At 43.5% G+C, this 16,710-nt stretch overlaps 1 protein-coding gene across 3 annotated transcripts in view; it reads left to right on the plus strand.

Annotated features, from left to right (window-relative positions):
- The window catches only part of LOC131070621 (dol-P-Glc:Glc(2)Man(9)GlcNAc(2)-PP-Dol alpha-1,2-glucosyltransferase), a 72,146-nt gene that overhangs the window by 14,982 nt on the left and 40,454 nt on the right, over positions 1–16,710 (plus strand). For all 3 annotated transcript variants that reach the window (XM_058006203.2, XM_058006201.2, XM_058006202.2), the window contains exons 4-5: positions 2,280–2,613; positions 2,996–3,272. In XM_058006203.2, the coding sequence (XP_057862186.2) occupies positions 2,280–2,613; positions 2,996–3,272 (611 nt within the window). The remainder of the gene's footprint in view (positions 1–2,279; positions 2,614–2,995; positions 3,273–16,710) is intronic.

Raw genomic sequence — 16,710 nt, forward strand, 5'->3', positions numbered from 1 at the left:
ATCCCCTTGACACTGTATGCTCTCACCCTCCCATATTGGGCTCTCGGTGATCAGAAAGTGAAAGGGTTACTTTCAGCATTCTCTTTTTGCACAAGTCTGATTATTCTAATCTTAACGGGTGAATCTTGTTGTGTTAAAAATGAAAAAAATTAAGGGGGATATTACAGAAGCCCATGCCACATAAATTGTTGTTCTACATAAGTTATTGCTTTTCTGTATTTTGTGATTCTATAAAGTATATTGAATTGAGTAATTTTGTGAAACTCTGAATTGATATTTCTTATTCATTCGGTAATGGCTTTGTCTATCACTTAACAATTTATTTTCTGTAATTGTGTGATGTTCATCTGTTTAATCATTTCCTATTGATGTAGATTTGCTGATCTCTAAGTTAGCCGATAGTTAGCAACTGATTGTTTGTTGTTCAAACCCTCTTTTATAGCTGAACATTGGTCTTTTCTTTAGCCAATAGGAAGTTGAGTTTTATGATTTCTGCTTGGTAGTTTACCTAGTGTCAAATCTGAAAATCTCGTTGCAGGCCTTGATTGTTGGCAGTTTGGTTCTTGCAATAGGGGTAAAACACATAGTCATCTAGATATTTACTTTTATATAAAACCCCTTATGAAATCTTGTACATTGTGCATACTTGTAAGTTTTAAGTTTAGTTAGATCTTGGGGATCTTACCCTTATAATAGGAAGAATGGTTCTATTGTCCACATTGTTTTACAGTATATGGCAACTACTCATTCTTGTAAGGAGGTAGTTAGGCTTAAGGGATTGTGTTCAAATATCAAGTTGAAGCAAGATACTGTGTTGGTTTAGTATGACAATTAGAGTCTGATCATCTTCACAAAGAATCCTACCTCTCATGCATAGACGAAGCACATTGATGTGCAATATCACTTTGTTTCTATGAATGTTGCTGATTGATTGATGATGCTTGTGAGCACAAAGAAGTTAAGATGGTGTTGGTTGGCTATTTGGCTCAGTTCTTAGCTTCTAATTTCAAGACTATACAACAAATGGGTGATTCTTGGGAAGGTGTTGTACATCTTGCATAAATAAGGTTATTATAGTGGGTCAATGTTTTTATTAAGTTGGTGATATCAATGTGAAAATGACTCTTTAAGTTCATGCCACTTGGATAGGGAAATCTTGGGATGTTGGGCACGTTGTATGGAGTGAGAATAGGGTGCTTGAATTGGCTAATGTGGACTTTGGATGTCCCCCAAATTTTGGGCAAGTTGTTGAGGATGTAATAGAAAGGACTACTATTTTTTAGGAGGTTGTTGTGATGTGCAAGCAACAACCTCATCACATTTTGGGATAGGCTAAAAGGTGCTTTGGTAGCTGTGTTATTCTATGGAGATACCTTTGGATGAGGTGTCATGATAGTCCATGTGGTTCCCAGGTTTGTCTCTAGCCTATATAAACAAGCTTTGGTTGAATGGTTTGGGCATTCTTAATCATCTTAATTTTGGTGCATTCTAAATTGAAGGTTGGAGACATGTGCTGGATTCTTCACGTGTTAGAAAATTGCATTTGTAGAGTTATGCTGCTTGTTTGTCTCTTGAAAGTGGAAGCTTGAAGATCTCCTATGAGGATTTAATCTCCAAAGTGTAACATAACTGTTCTGTTGTTAACGATACATTGAGAATCTCTTCTTGCTGGGTTTTTGCTTTCTGTGGGTTTTTCTAAGTATATCTTGTGTTTTTCTTTTTCTTTCTAAGTGCTAATAATCTGCTGAAATAATTTATATCTAGTTAACTGGTAGAACTTTTCTCATTGGACTAAATAGGAAATTGTTGCATTATTTCTTTTCACTTTTTCCTGGTGGTGTCCATTTACCTTTCTTAATAACTTGTTTAGCAACACCTTTACTGGGGTTAGAGCAGGAATATTTGCACTCTTACAGCCTATGCTTGTTTTGGGTAACCATGACTTGCTTTGAGGGATTCTATCTGCATTTAGTTGTTGGCAACATTTATCTTTATTTGAATATATAGTAAGAGATTTCTATCTGGATTTAGTTATTGGTGATATTTGTCTTTGCTTGTATATATAGCTAATTTATTTCCTGCTTGTCAAGATCCAAAGCTTTGGTCTTTATCTGCTGATGTGGATCTTTTCTCCCCTTGTTTCTATTATAGAGTTGTGAATGAATCTCATAACTAATAAATACCCGAGTTTTAGTTGTTTGTTATGTACTTTTTTTCGGATATTGATAAATGAAATTCGTTGTTAAAGGTTGATTATGAATCATAAAAAATTTGTGCAGATACTATGTTTCCCTTGCGTATGTCGCTCCTCTGTTTCCATGGGTGCAGTGGGCTGGAATAGTGTCATCTTTTCAAGATTTGTGCTCTACGGCCATTCTTCGTTCTGTCAACATTGCTTTGGCAGTTATTTGCTGTCTTCTTTTCCATGATATTTTAATAGAATTAAGGCCAAATGCATATACCAAATATGCAACTAGATGGGCCTTTGTTTTCTCTCTTTATCCATTACATTGGTTCTTCACCTTCCTTTTCTACACAGATGTGGGCTCCACAACTGCAGTCATGGCCATGTATCTGGCTTGCCTTAAAAGATCCTACTGGTTAAGTGCCCTGGTAAGAGCAAGCAATCTTCTTACACTATCCTCATTGAAGGCTGGGTTGTTTTTGATGAAAATGATATAATCACAATATGCAGCAATTGATGACAATTTTACATTTGAGTATAAAAGACATGGCATTGCTGTTTCTTTGTTTAACTTATTTTCGGTTTCAGAAATAAACCTTTTTTTAGACACATCTGGTGATAAATTATGGTTCATAGGAGCAATCTAGAACATTTTTTATCTTCACAACATGTTAGCTGTCATACCTTTTAGGCAATCTTGCTGACTTTTTGTTTATGCTTGATTGTTTTTTAAAGGCACTGCAATATCAATAATGGATGTGGGTTTTATCATCAAATTTTGACCATAAGTCCTTTTCTTTCCTTCTACAGCTTGGTTGCCTTGCAATAATCTTTAGACAGACAAATGTTGTGTGGATGGCATTTGTTGCATGCATTGGGGTGGTGCAGTACACAGAAAAGTTTGGTGGAGAATACACTGTAGCAATGAAAAACAATATATTGTTTAATCCTCTGAGTGAAACCAGTGATGGAAACAGCAAAGCAGTTCACACATATTTGAGGCATCGCCAGAATGTTAATTCAAAGAAAATAGCATCTAACACTCTTTCAGATGAAAATTTGCACCATACAAGAAGTAAATATTCAGGTAACTACTGTTTTGACTATAGTGAAAAGTTGGCTTTTCGTTTTATCCAAAAAGAACAACAAAAGTGATTGAATCAGAATTACACATGCATTTCTTGAGGCAACAAGGAACATATTATAGATCCTTTTGTTCTTCAATTTCTATTTTTTGTGAAGTTACGTAGAGTAAGGGATCCTCGAGCCTGCAAAAAAGCTGAGTGCAAACAATCTCCAATACAAATACTCATTGGGACCTCAGATGATAGAAGCATGTTTTAATGCCAATATCCATAACAAATTTGCAGTTATTCCTAGACTTCTTGAAGTTAGCAAGTAGTTACAGTAGCCAATAACAAGAATTTGTCAGCATGTGGGTGCCTTACTAACCACAATCCTATTGGACATTAAGGTTTAAATTTTGTAATAAAGTCACCTTAGTGACTTAGTGATGTCAGTTGTTGGGGGGTTAGTTTCCTAGAGAGAAGTTTTGGGAAGTTATATGGGAATGCAATGCTTTATGAGCATTTGCATAATATTTTGTAATCATTCCAAATAACTTAATATTAATTATTATTATTATTATCATTCAGTGTTATTTACTGTTCAGTCATGATTTATTTTTCAGCATTGCGTATGCTCTATTGTTTTTTTTTATGGTGTTAGAGCATGAAATCTTCTCTCCTGTGAATGAGGAATCCACTTAGGCAATTTAGAAAGCGTGGTAAAATTCCCAAGCAATGTGATACAGTCTGACAATATGTAGGAGCTACATTCTGTTCCATACAAAGGTGATGTCAAATTTATTTATTTTTCACCTGTAGAAATAAGAGGCTGTTATTTTGTTATTGTGTTTTGTGCTTATTATTTGTACGACATTGAGGACAAATGAGGTATGTTTGAGTAGTTTCAGTAATTATTTAGAATTGGCGTGGGTGACATTTCACTTCTTATTGTTGTGGGTAACAGAGGTCATTTTGTTTGCAAGTCAATCACCAGGAAAACTCTGTGTTTGAGGCATTGTAAAGGCCTTTGATGAGAATAAGTATGATCCCTATAGATTATTTGCCACAATATTTGATATGCTAGTCCATAGTGCCTTTGGAGAAGGTGTGTGGAAGTTCAATAGTTCAAAACCAACTATGTAATATCCCCAACAATCATTTTTTTTTTTTCAACAGTTTTACAAACACACCAATCACCCGTTAGGGTTAGAATAATGCAATCCAAACCAACTGAAAGGAACCCTACACCTTTTGATCACCGAGAGCCCAGACTGGGAGGGTGAGAGCATACCGTGACAGGGGATCGTTAGATGCAACACTGAAAATGCAGATTACAATAATTGGCGACAAGCCAGCCCCTTCCACTTTCCAGCGGGTAAAAACAAGGAAACTTGGCGGTAAACCAGCCAAGGAAACAAGAACACATTCACACACAAATCACTCTACCGCGATATTTCAGCGGGAGGACTTTTCACTAAACAAACTCAACTCAACCGCTTATGCATCGAGAGGACAATTACAAACAAAGATCACTTGACCGCTTATGCAACGGGAGGACTGAACTACAAATTGAATTACAAACACTGAAGGCGGCCAAGCCAACCTCTTCCACTTATGTAGTGGGAATTACAACGAAGTATTTCAGATACAATAGATGTTAGTACTACTAACCAACAATTACAATGATGAATACAATGAAGTACTAGGAATCATAACAATGGAACACAGAGAAATACAAGCTAAAACATAAATAACCAAATCTGATGTAAAATACTAGCAACTCCAGAAATGGACCAGCAACACTGAAAGACTCACAACTTCCTCGAAACAGCTCCAAATCACACACAAAACATAGGCAAATGGAAGATATGACCAAGGCGACTAGGATAGGATCACAAAGTGGCCCCAAAGACACCCTCAACGAACAACATGCAACCCGAGGCACCTCCAGCAAGGTATGGCCAGCACTAGAAGTTCGATTTGCTACTAAAAATTCAAACTCACACCAAAAACCATTCCAAAATAGAAGAATAATAGCCTAACCAATATGCTTCCGATGAGCCATTACCCAGAATGATTTGTCGCACGGGCAGAGAGATATGAACAAAACTTCGCTGCAGCCACACCAAACCAGCAACACAAAAAACACTGAACACACACTGAAAACTGAAAACACACTCTCAAAACTTCTCCAACAAACACACTGATCAGCTAGGTACTGTATTTCAAGTATGAAACTGTGCAAGCTAGGAAGCCACAACTCCGAATCGTGGATCGCCATTCCGGCAGCATAACGTTATAATTTCTACAAGATAACCAAAATGAGACGCCCAACCTTGTATTTATAGATTTTTGATTCTCAAATTTAGATGAAAATGGTGCCCAAATTTCCCTAAGTTCATATGCATTTCATTTCATAACCCCCTCCAAGTATGGCATCCACTTTCCCAGTCTCCCTAGTCGCACTTTTCCCAAAATTGTCATGTTATAACAAATTAACATTACAAAGCATGAAATACATTCATTTTTGACGCCAACTGCTCAGGGAAATAAAATGTGACTTAGGATAAATGATATATTTTTCCCTTCCTAAGTCGTTCCTCCAAAATTGATCAGTAAAAATAATTAAATATCAAACTTTAGGATAAAGTAATAATATTTAATTAATCAATTATAAATCAACTACCGATCACTGCAAAATCAAACTTTGAACTGAAGTGTAGGAAATCACTAATCTGAACTGGGTTGGAGCTCTGCCCAAGATTGCTAAAAATAGCATTGCTTGAACTGACACTTACTAAAAATAGTAAGTCATGAAAACAACTCCGAAAAACATGCTCATCAACCCCCGTGAATGAGCTTGGAAAACCCAGAAAAACCTCAAAATCCAGTCAACTGCCACCAACTTACTAAAAATAGTAAGTTTAGAAATCACTTTAGAACAAGATGCATGTTATACCTCTGCGAAGCCCTCAAAAAACCCAGAAGGAATCCACAATCGGAATCGAAGAATCCCTACCAGACAAGCATCAATTGGCTCACACAGTATTCCACAAAAATAGAAAACCCTAATTCTTTATTCCAATCAGCCTACGGGTTTCCGGAATAGGCTAATGGACCACTGGTTTCTCCTTACTGAGAAGGGGACATTACAAACTACTACTAATCTTTTTGTGTCAAAATTACCACTTTAAAGTAACAGTAGAAATGTGTTGGTAAATTGTGTTGATTTAAAAAAATCAAATGAATTGGAGAAATAAGGGATTTTGAATTATTTTGGATTTCTAGTTTTAAAAGGAGAAATAGAAAGTTCATTATAATGGGTGTAGAAACCTTTCTCTCTGAAAATGATTGCATCTTCCCATGCTTGTACTCTTGAAGTCATCAATGCTACATTTAAGAGGACTTCTAGAAACTAACATGTGACATTAGGAGGATAAAGTGTGACGAAGTCCAAGAGGAGGAATTTTCACATCTCAAGCTAGCTTCTTACTTAGAGATGGTACTCCGCATGAGAAGCACCGGTTTTTAATTTGTGTTCTTTCCACCAGATGCTAATAATGATGAAAAATTCATATATTAAGAAGCCTATTTGAAGACAGGAAGGGATCTGTTGTAAACTAAACTCAACATGGATTGTTACCTAGATAGTTCAAGAGTTTGTGGATCTTAGGAATTACATCCTTATGAGTTATGAGGGTCATGAGACGACAAAGCATTGTAAATGTAGCTCAACATGGATTTGTTGTGATGTTTTCACACATCGCCCCATTGCAAATGGGGACCTCCACTTTTTTCGTTTTCTAGTATAGTTGTAGAGTCTTTAGTTATTAGCCTTTCATTTGTAAGAGGTGTCATTGGTCAAGAACTAATCAAGTCTCTCTCTTTAGATGAAGTGAGGTCAGTTCGCTAAAGCATGAAAATTTCTTTGATTACCTAGATCAACAACTGAGGCTTTGACAACACTTCGTTTGCCCTTCTAAGCCTCCGACCTGCCTCTCCTAGCACTGCTAGTGGGTGCCCAAGCCTTTCCATCTTTCCGTCTCACTCCACAACCCTTCCATTGTTGGCGGTAATATTGTACATACAGGAATAAACAGTAATTAATTAGGAAGTACTTTGTTAGTAATGTAACCGAGGGTTGGTAGTTACGGGTGCGACGGTTGTCCCTCGCATCCCCCTTGGTACCTTTATATATCATGTAATGTAACTTGTCAGTAACACGATTATGAATGGAAATGGTATCTTTTCTGCTGGCTTAATATTATTATCTCGTATCTATGGCATTACTGTTTCTCGTTAAGTATTCTGTCTGTATGTCTTAAACTGTTCGCATAGAGGGTAAACATTTGGCGCCGTTGCCAAATTAAACTTGGAATGACGGGAACATACTACACGGCACGACGATAATGGGGCAACCAGTGAGCGAGGGGACAAGTAGCAATCCCGAGGAAGAGCCGATGGAGTTGTTCGAAGGAGAGGGAGCATTGACAAGGGATTTCACCTACATCCTATAGGCATCCATCAAAACTTACGTACAGAGGGAGGCCACGATTGAGGACGCCCTTGAGAGTGCAGTGTGGAGTGCCCTTGGCGTAAGTCCGACCGTAAATTGATTGATGAACAACTTACCTAGCTTGTTGGCACAGGCGTTCCTTGCTCTCCAAACTCGTCGGGAAGAAACCTACCGTGAGACCCGTCGACAACAAATTTTGTAGCAATTTGAAGAAAGGAGTCGACGAGAGGAGGAACGTGATGAAAGCCTTCGACAAACCTTTAACCCCACGGCAAGAAGGAATTGATGCCCGTGACGCTGAACAAGGATAGAAACCGTGTGCCGAAGGGACAAGAAGAAGACGCGCACGAGGCAACCACGAGGACGCCGAGGTTAGAACAACAATCAGAATGTAGGCGACGACTGAAGAAACTTGCTGAAGAAAGCACAACTGGCAATGATGGCTCGGGTGCTGAGGGCCAAGTTTCCGTACTAATAGAAACCACCAGAAAGTGGTTGGGGGACCTTTTCCTGACATTGGAAGAGAGTGGTGACGGAAGTACAGTAGAGCCATACACGCCATACAGAGGTGTCGAGACCAAGAGGGAAGAGGAGACAGAGACCGAAAACAGAGAGGCGGAGGATACCAGTGCGACCGAAGGTGTTGGGAGGACACAAGGTCACGGTACTAGAAGCAATCTGTTCGGTTCAGGCTCATCACACCCTGGTAGTCAGAGCAACTTGGTGGGACCCAACGTACCAAATCTCGACGGAGTACCTTCTGGAGGACCAGTGTCTGGAGGAGTTCCTGGAGGGTCGAGTTCGAGTTGCAAAGGGCAGACTGGGCCGCCGCCAAGGAGTGTGATAGCGAATTGGCAAAAAATGCCTAAGTTTAATGGAGACGGGAAAGAAGACTCGGTACGGCATTTCCGTACATGTGAAACAATCTGGTCGGCCAATGGCATGACCGACATGGTGGAATGGATGGTGCAATTCCCCGCCACCCTACGAGGGGTAACCATCGATTGGTACTCTGATGCTGATAAAACAAAGCTGGCAACTTGGGATGAATTACATAAAGCCTTCAAAACAAAGTTTCGACTTCTTAGAGACGACAATGAAATCGTGGCGGAAATCCTGAGTACCAAGCAAGGGAAAAGCGAGACCATCCGAGCATATAGTCGGTGCCTAAAGGAATTGCTGGGAAAAATGGACAACCAACCCGGTGATGGATTAAAGAAAAGGTGGTTTGTGGAGGGTTTGAAATCGTCCCTCAGGAGGAAAATGAAAATTGTACCACCCACCTCCTACAAAGATGCCTATAACCAGGCAATGGACCTGGAAAGTGAAGGCAAGACATCCAGGAAGAAGAAAGACAAATCCTTTGGGGAGGAGGACTCCTCCGAGGGTAGTAGTAGCGACGAGGGGTCGAGCAAGAAGGTGCAAGCCCTCCAAAAGGATATGCATCGCATGATGAACGAATTCAAAAGTATGAAGGGAAGCACCAGCAAGAATGAGGAAGTGTGGTGCATGAAGTGTAAGGAGGAAGGTCATACAAAAGGCTCCTGTCCTAAAAAGGCCTTCTGTGACATTTGCCAAGTGTTGGGACACTCCACCAAAGAATTTCCCTACAACATGAAGACACGAGGGAATCAGGTGCTCTTCACCCAGGAGCAACCGTCACCCTCCGCTACAGTAGGCACATCCCAGCCTCAAGCCAACACCATGACATTATCTGGCGGTTACAGAGGTAACCGAAGGGGAGGAAGAGGCAACAATAATAATAACAATATCCGGAGTCGAATGCAGTATGATGCCAAAGGACGGCCGGTGATTTAGTGTCGGGCCTGTAACCAACGAGGACACTTTGCGCGGGATTGCCAGAAAGAGGAAACACCCTAGAACTTGTGCAGATGGTGTGGTCTTGGAGACCACGATGACACAAATTGCCCCAAGCCAGGGGTTAATCTTCTCAATATTGAGAAAACTGGTGATAAAGAAGTACTGGCAATCACTCGTGCTCAGACCAAGAAGGCCACTTATCCCGACCCCCATACAGAGAAGGAGAGATTACGGGAGGCAAAGGCCGACATTGAGCGGGAGATGACGACTAAACGACAAAAAAAATGCAGGGGTGGTGAGTACCTCATCCTGTACTGAAGCAGAAAAGAACATTATTGGGCAAGTCTTGCAGATGGAGGTGCCGATAAGGGTGAAGGACCTTTTGGACACAATGCCAAAGCTGAGGACTGCCATTCTCAGTACCGTACAAAACATTGCACACACACCTTCAGGTGTGACCCAAATGGAAGTCTCGGTCAGCCCTTCGGCTGATCCAATGTTATTGGCCTTAAATAGTGGTCGGCATCCTGTGGTAGTGGAAATGGGAATCCTCGGGACTATCCTCAAGGACACCGTCGTGGACGAAGGATCTGGGGTGAATGTGGTGCCGGAGGATACATGGAAGAAGCTCAGGAAGCCAACACTATGGCCACCCAGATTCAATTTGTTGGGAGCAAACCAGTACGGTATCAAGCCACTCGGCACCTTGATGACCCAACCCGTGAGCATTGGCACACAACCCTTCTTACTGGATTTTGTGGTAATCCCACTTAAAAAGAAGGGCTATGACGCCATTTTAGGGAGAGGGTGGCTGGTCACAACAAAAGTGAATCACAATTGGAAGAAGAACAACCTCTCCATGGAGAAAGGGGGGCGGAAGTACGTTATTGATCTAAGGACCCAGGCCGTCAGCGAGGAGCTTGTATCATCTGACTCCGACTCAAAGGACTCAAACAGATGGGAGTGGGATTCCTACGAAGGCAGGGACGAGATGGAACCAAATAATGAAGGAGTGCTTGAACTCGAGGGCTGCTTGGAAGACGACATTTGCTCATTGAATGGACTCTTCCATTGGTAGATGGAGGATTATGAGTTGTTCCAATGCAACATGCTCCAGATAGAGGAATCGAAGGAGAAAGCTGTGTTTCCACCTGAGTATGGAGAATACAAAGAAGGGGAGGCCCGAGTGGATGAAGCTCCGATGCATCAATTTGAGAAGGACAAACCTATCAAGCATGAGGAGTCCAAGTTAAAGGTGACCAATCTGGGAACAGAGGAAGCCCCTAAAAACATTTTGGTCGGGGACGATTGGGATCCTGTGTTGAAGGCAACAACTGTCAAAATCTTTTTGGAGTATAAGGATGTTTTCGCCTGGACATATAAAGATCTAAAAGGAGTGCCCCGTGAGATGTGTGTACATCGCATTCAACTGGTACCTTGAGCCCAACCGTTGCGGAAGAGGCTATACCGGATGAACATAAACTATGCCGCAAGAGTGAATGAGGAAATAGAAAAAATGCTAGACGTTGGCATCATTTTTTTGGGTCTAGACCAGTGAATGGGTGTCTCCAATTGTTATTTCCTTAAAGAAAGAGGCTAATCAAATCTGGATCTGTGTCGACTTTCGGTGCCTGAATGTAGTCACCATAAAGGACCCTTTTCCTATTCCTTTCACGGATAGCATACTGGAAGAGGTAGCCGGCCACAAAATGTATTCCTTCATGGACAGGTTTTTAGGATACAATTAGATATCCATCGCCGAGGAGGATAAGCTCAAGACCACCTTCGTGGTGGAGGACGGTGTGTACGCAAATAACCGGATGCCATTCGGTCTATGCAACGCGCCTGCAACTTTTCAGAGGATCATCTTGCACATCTTTGATAAGATGTCTGTAGGAAACTTTAAGGCTTTCCTTGACGATTGGTCGATTTACAGCGGGAAAGACACACATCTGGTAGCCCTAAGGGAATGCATGGAGAGATGCCGGAGGGCAAGGTTGGCACTCAACCCTAAGAAGTGCAGATTTATGGTGCTGCAAGGCAAACTGCTGGGGCACATTGTTTGTAAAGAAGGGCTAAAAACAGACCCTGATAAGATTCGGGTGATCGTGGAGATGGAGTCACCCACAGATATCACAGGGGTAAAATCCTTCTTGGGTCACATTGGTTACTATAGAAGGTTTATAAAGAATTTTGCTGATATATCCTACCCCTTGGATAAACTAACTCGGAAGGGTGAGTCGTACATGTGGGGGACTTCAGAAGGCAAAGCGTTTGAAGAGTTGAAAACCAGGCTGGTGGTGGCCCCCATCCTCGCATATCCGAATTGGGACAGGGAGTTCCATGTCCATGTAGATGCATCTAATTTCGCAATTGGTGCCACATTAGCTCAAGTGGGTGACCATGGATTGGACCATCCAATCTACTTTGCGAGTAGATTACTGTTTAAGGCCGAAAAGAATTTTAGTACAATGGAGCGAGAAGCCCTAGGAATAGTCTATGCTGTGCAAAAATTCAGACATTATCTTTTGGCGACGCCGTTCACGTTTTACGTGGATCACCAGGCGCTTATGTATCTGGTCAATAAACCAATCATTCAGGGAAGGATCAACAGATGGCTACTCCTGCTGTAGGAGTTTACATTTACCAGTATTGTAAGACCGGGTAAAAGCCATGTGATAGCTGACCAATTATCCAGGATAAGGTCAGGAGAGCCGCTAGAGGGGGTTAATGATGAATTTTCGGATGCTCACCTGTTCAAGATCGCAGTACTACCATCATGGTATACTGCCATCGGGAATATCTCTCCACCTTCGTGTTCCCGCAAGGTATGCCACCTGGAGAACAGAGGAAACTGGTGTTGAGAAGTCGCACATTTCAGTTGATTAATGGATCGTTGTATAAAATGGGGCCTGACCAGGTGTTGCATTGGTGTGTGATGGAGGAAGAGGTGCCAAGCGTTCTGAGGGAGGCACATGAGGGGCCCGCGGGAGGTCATATGGGACCCGACACTACGGCAAGAAAGGTGCTACTGGCGGGCCTATGGTGGCCCACATTGTATAATGATGCTAGAGAATGGGTAGTAGGTTGTGATACGTGCCAGAGAGTCGGGAAGCTGCTGAAGAGGGATTTCATGCCCCTCAACCCTTTGCATGCTCAGGAACTATTCGAGCACTGGGGGCTAGATTTTATTGGGCCACTCAAGGCCAGCCGTGCCAAGAGGTGCTGCTACATTGTGGTAGCCACAAAATATTTAACCAAATGGGTTGAAGCGTGGGCCCTGCCTGATAACTCGGCCGTAAGTACGACAAGATTCATTTATGAGCAGATCATTACACGGTGTGGCATCCCCATATAGTTGACCAGTGACCGGGGTGGACATTTTGTGAACCATGTCATCAAGCTCTTTACTATTGAATTCAAAATTTTTCATTCATTGTCCAACCCTTATTACCCTCGTGCTAATGGACAGGCGGACGTTACCAAGAAGATTCTTGTTGGAGTGATTTACAAGTCTTGTGGTGTTGAGGGAGAAGATTGGGAAGAAAAATTACCTTCGGTCTTGTGGCCTACCGCACCACCTACAAGGTGACCACAGGACAGACGCCATTCCAACTCATGTATGGACATGAAGCGGTTGTGCCAGCGGAATTCATGGTGCCAAGCCTTCGCATTGCCATTGAAAACAGACTAGGGGATATGGAGAGCCTGAGAGAGAGGTTGTATGTCTTGAACAAGTTGGATGAGAAAAGAATGATGGCCCAGTGGGCTACGGAGGCAGCCCAACAAAGGAGGAAGTTGTGGCACAACAAGCACTTAAAACGAATGAGGTTCGCCCTGGGCCAACTGGTACTGAAATATAATGGGCGCAATGAGATTAAACTGGGCAAATTCAAGGTAAGATGGTTAGGACCATATAAAGTTCGAGAGGTGGCCGAGAACGAATCAGTCAAGTTGTGGACATTGGATGGACGGGAGGTTCCAGACAGCGTTAACAGGTCAAAACTAAAACCATATCATGAGCGCAGATGGAGGACTGACTCGGAATCATCTCAAGGGCAGAATTAGGTAAAATTAATCAGAATTTTATTAAAAAAATAAATAAAAACCCCCCCCCAAAAAACCGTACGAATTATACTGACCCCACCGTACGGTACATAATTGCCGTACGGTGAGATGGAAATTGCTGAAAGGAAGAAGTGGCCGTACGATATATGCACTGTACGGTCGGAAGGAGAGCATTCGTCATTGAAACCAGCCGTACGACAGGGGAAAAATATCGGTGCATGGTATGCATTCCATGTTTGGCGAGAAGGGAAAAAGATCCGTACGGTCTATACTCCCTGAAATGGTGGCTGTACGGTATAAAGAGTTGTTTGTACGGTATAGGGGGGAGTGCTATGGTTGCGACAGAATCACCAGAATCACCGCCCTTGCAGAGGAAAAATAACAAATACCATACACCGTATGACGGGCATTTGGAGGGACACAACCGCCATCGTATTGTCTCTACGGTACCGTACGGCGAGGGAAGGCATTTAAAGATGGAACCATACCGCGGAAAGGAGAGGACAAACAATAAAGTCGTCGCTAGTAGGAATTCGCTAACGGGCGGAAGTGCTTGGTCATCCGAGGAAGGGTCCCACGTTTGGAGGAGAGTAAGCATGTGCAGAATTTTGTTACCCTAACCCTATTTTTTTAATATTTAAAGGGCAAAAAAGACAAAAGTCAAATCATTTAATCGACCCTAGTGGTGGAAAGAATTGGCAAAGACAGTTGCGGCAGTTACTTGCTATAGTGCCATCAACCTCTACCAACAAGAAAGCTATTTGGATTCTGCCTTCCAGTGTGAAAGTCAGGGGCGGCATGGTTGACAGTAGCAAAAGCAAAGGTAAAAAGGTGCAACCCAAAGTGTAGCAGCAGATGGCAGCGAAGAATGATGTGACCATGGACACCATTACCTTCGAGGGTTTGAGTGGAGCAGATTGTAGGAAATGGTGGAATGAGACCCCGCATGATGATCTTGTGAAGGCACAACTACGACATGCACATGTACAGTGGGCCATCCAGATGCCCATCTTTTGCATTAAGGATTTTGAGGTTGTGCTGCGGGCCATGATTGGTGCCTATGACCCACACAAGCGATAGTCCGTATTCGATTATGAGAACCACCAGGTTATAGTGTCCTTCGCTTCCACAGAGTTTACGAGGGTTTTTGGTATTCCAGGAGCGTAGGGAAAGAAAGTGGATAAGGGGCAGAAAATATTCCCAGATTTAAAGGATAAACTTCTCAAGTTGATGTGCCGTGATGACCTCACACAAGCCGAGCTGGATAGTCTCCAACATGCCAGCAAGGGAAGAGGTCTGAAGAAGTCGTTTTTGAGAGAGGGGGTATGGCGGTGCCTTCTAGATGTGTTGAAGAGATGCTTGATGGGAGCCAATAGGGCTTCAGACATTGCCATGGCGTAGGTGGTGTTGATGAATGGCATCCGCAATGGCGTGGTATACGACTGGGCATTAGTATTGGTGGATAGGATGGAGAAATTTATGACCCTCCAGCATAGAAACTTCTACATGCCCTACCATGCCATTGGACTCTTCTTGGATGTGGTATGCCTTCAGGGTTCATCGAACACACAACACTTGGCACCACAAGGCTGTGTACACCTTGGGCAGCCGCCTATATTCTATTGGGTTCATTTGGATATCATGGCACCCAGTGAAGATACACAATCAGGCAAGAAACGGAAGCGGCGGGTGGTGGTGTCTGAGTCTGAGACAGAGTCAGAGTCTGAGCCTAGTGACCCGAGTGAGGAGGCCAGTGCAGAGGAGGACTCCGGGGATACATCACAAGCCACCGAGAGTAGTTTCAGAATGGTGGTAAGAGGCGGACAACAGGTGGAGGAGGAGACGAGGGCAACATCTTCTGCAGTTGTGCAAACAGCCACACCTCCACCTCTCGTAGTTGTTCTAGCAGCGGTAGCCACATGGCCCTCGGGTGAGTTATCCTAGCAGACGGCCTCAGCAGGTGCCACTCGGACTCTGCTTGGAGCGGCAGTATTGGTAGTGCCGATTCCTGGTTTTGGGCAAGGCGGGGCACCAGTGATTATGATTCCCCCACATGTGGTTGCAACATTGGTAGCCTTACCAGAGCCTCAGGTGGTTGGCGTTAGGAGTCCCATGACAACAGTAGAGTCTGGGACCAGTGGCGGGACAGTTGGTAGGGAGGCTGCGATACCATCAAAGCATTATGGAGGGAGTGGTACGCCTTCTCTGACGGATATGAGTGCTTGGCTGAGTCGGTACAAGATGGCACTAGTAGCACCGGTTGGAGCAGTGGTCCTCTCCCCACGGCGTGAGCCGAGCCCTCATGAGATTGTGGATTTGGTTGGAGATAGTTCACTGAAGACTTCACGGATTGTACAGAGAGACCACTCACCCATTTGTGAGTTGGTGCTAAGTCCCAGGCAGGAGGAGGAGTTGATCCAAAGCCCCCCTCATGACGAGCCATTGCAGAGCCCTCACGAGAATGCCCAGGAGCACGGTGTCCTAGCATCTCTGAGAGTGGAGGGTGATAGGGAATTGGAGCAGTTTCTTGCGGACATGGCTGTCGGAGCCTAGAGGATGGTAGCCTCTGCCAGGTCTCAGGGAGATGCCCAGACAGATGGAAAGTTGGAGCAACTGCTGGGGTTTATGAGGGGTAGGTGCACGACACACTTTGCGTAGTGTTTTGAGTCTAGAGGGTGGCCTACTACGGAGACCTTGTAGATGTTGGAGGATTGGGGCCTCCAGGAGCAGGTGGGCGAGACCAGTAGATAGTCACTGTTGCGGAGGATAGAGCAGGTCTTCCGGGAGACCTACTATGAGTTGTAGAGGACACAATATATTGCTCAGGGTATCGAGACCTAGCGCCAGGAGGCCGTGCTGGCATGGGAAGAGTTGGCTGCTTGACTCCAGCAATTGGAGGAGTCGCACAGGGAGCAATTGGCTCGGGAGAAGGCCTCATGGGATGCAAAACGCGCTACCTTGGAAGCAGTGCTGGCCGAGGAGAGGTCGGCGAGGGATGCCTTGGGGGTACGGTTGGAGGAAGCCCGCGAGGACAGGGCTATGTTGTAGAGCTG

Source organism: Cryptomeria japonica, chromosome 1 (assembly GCF_030272615.1).
Source record: "Cryptomeria japonica chromosome 1, Sugi_1.0, whole genome shotgun sequence".
Classification (NCBI taxonomy): domain Eukaryota; kingdom Viridiplantae; phylum Streptophyta; class Pinopsida; order Cupressales; family Cupressaceae; genus Cryptomeria; species Cryptomeria japonica.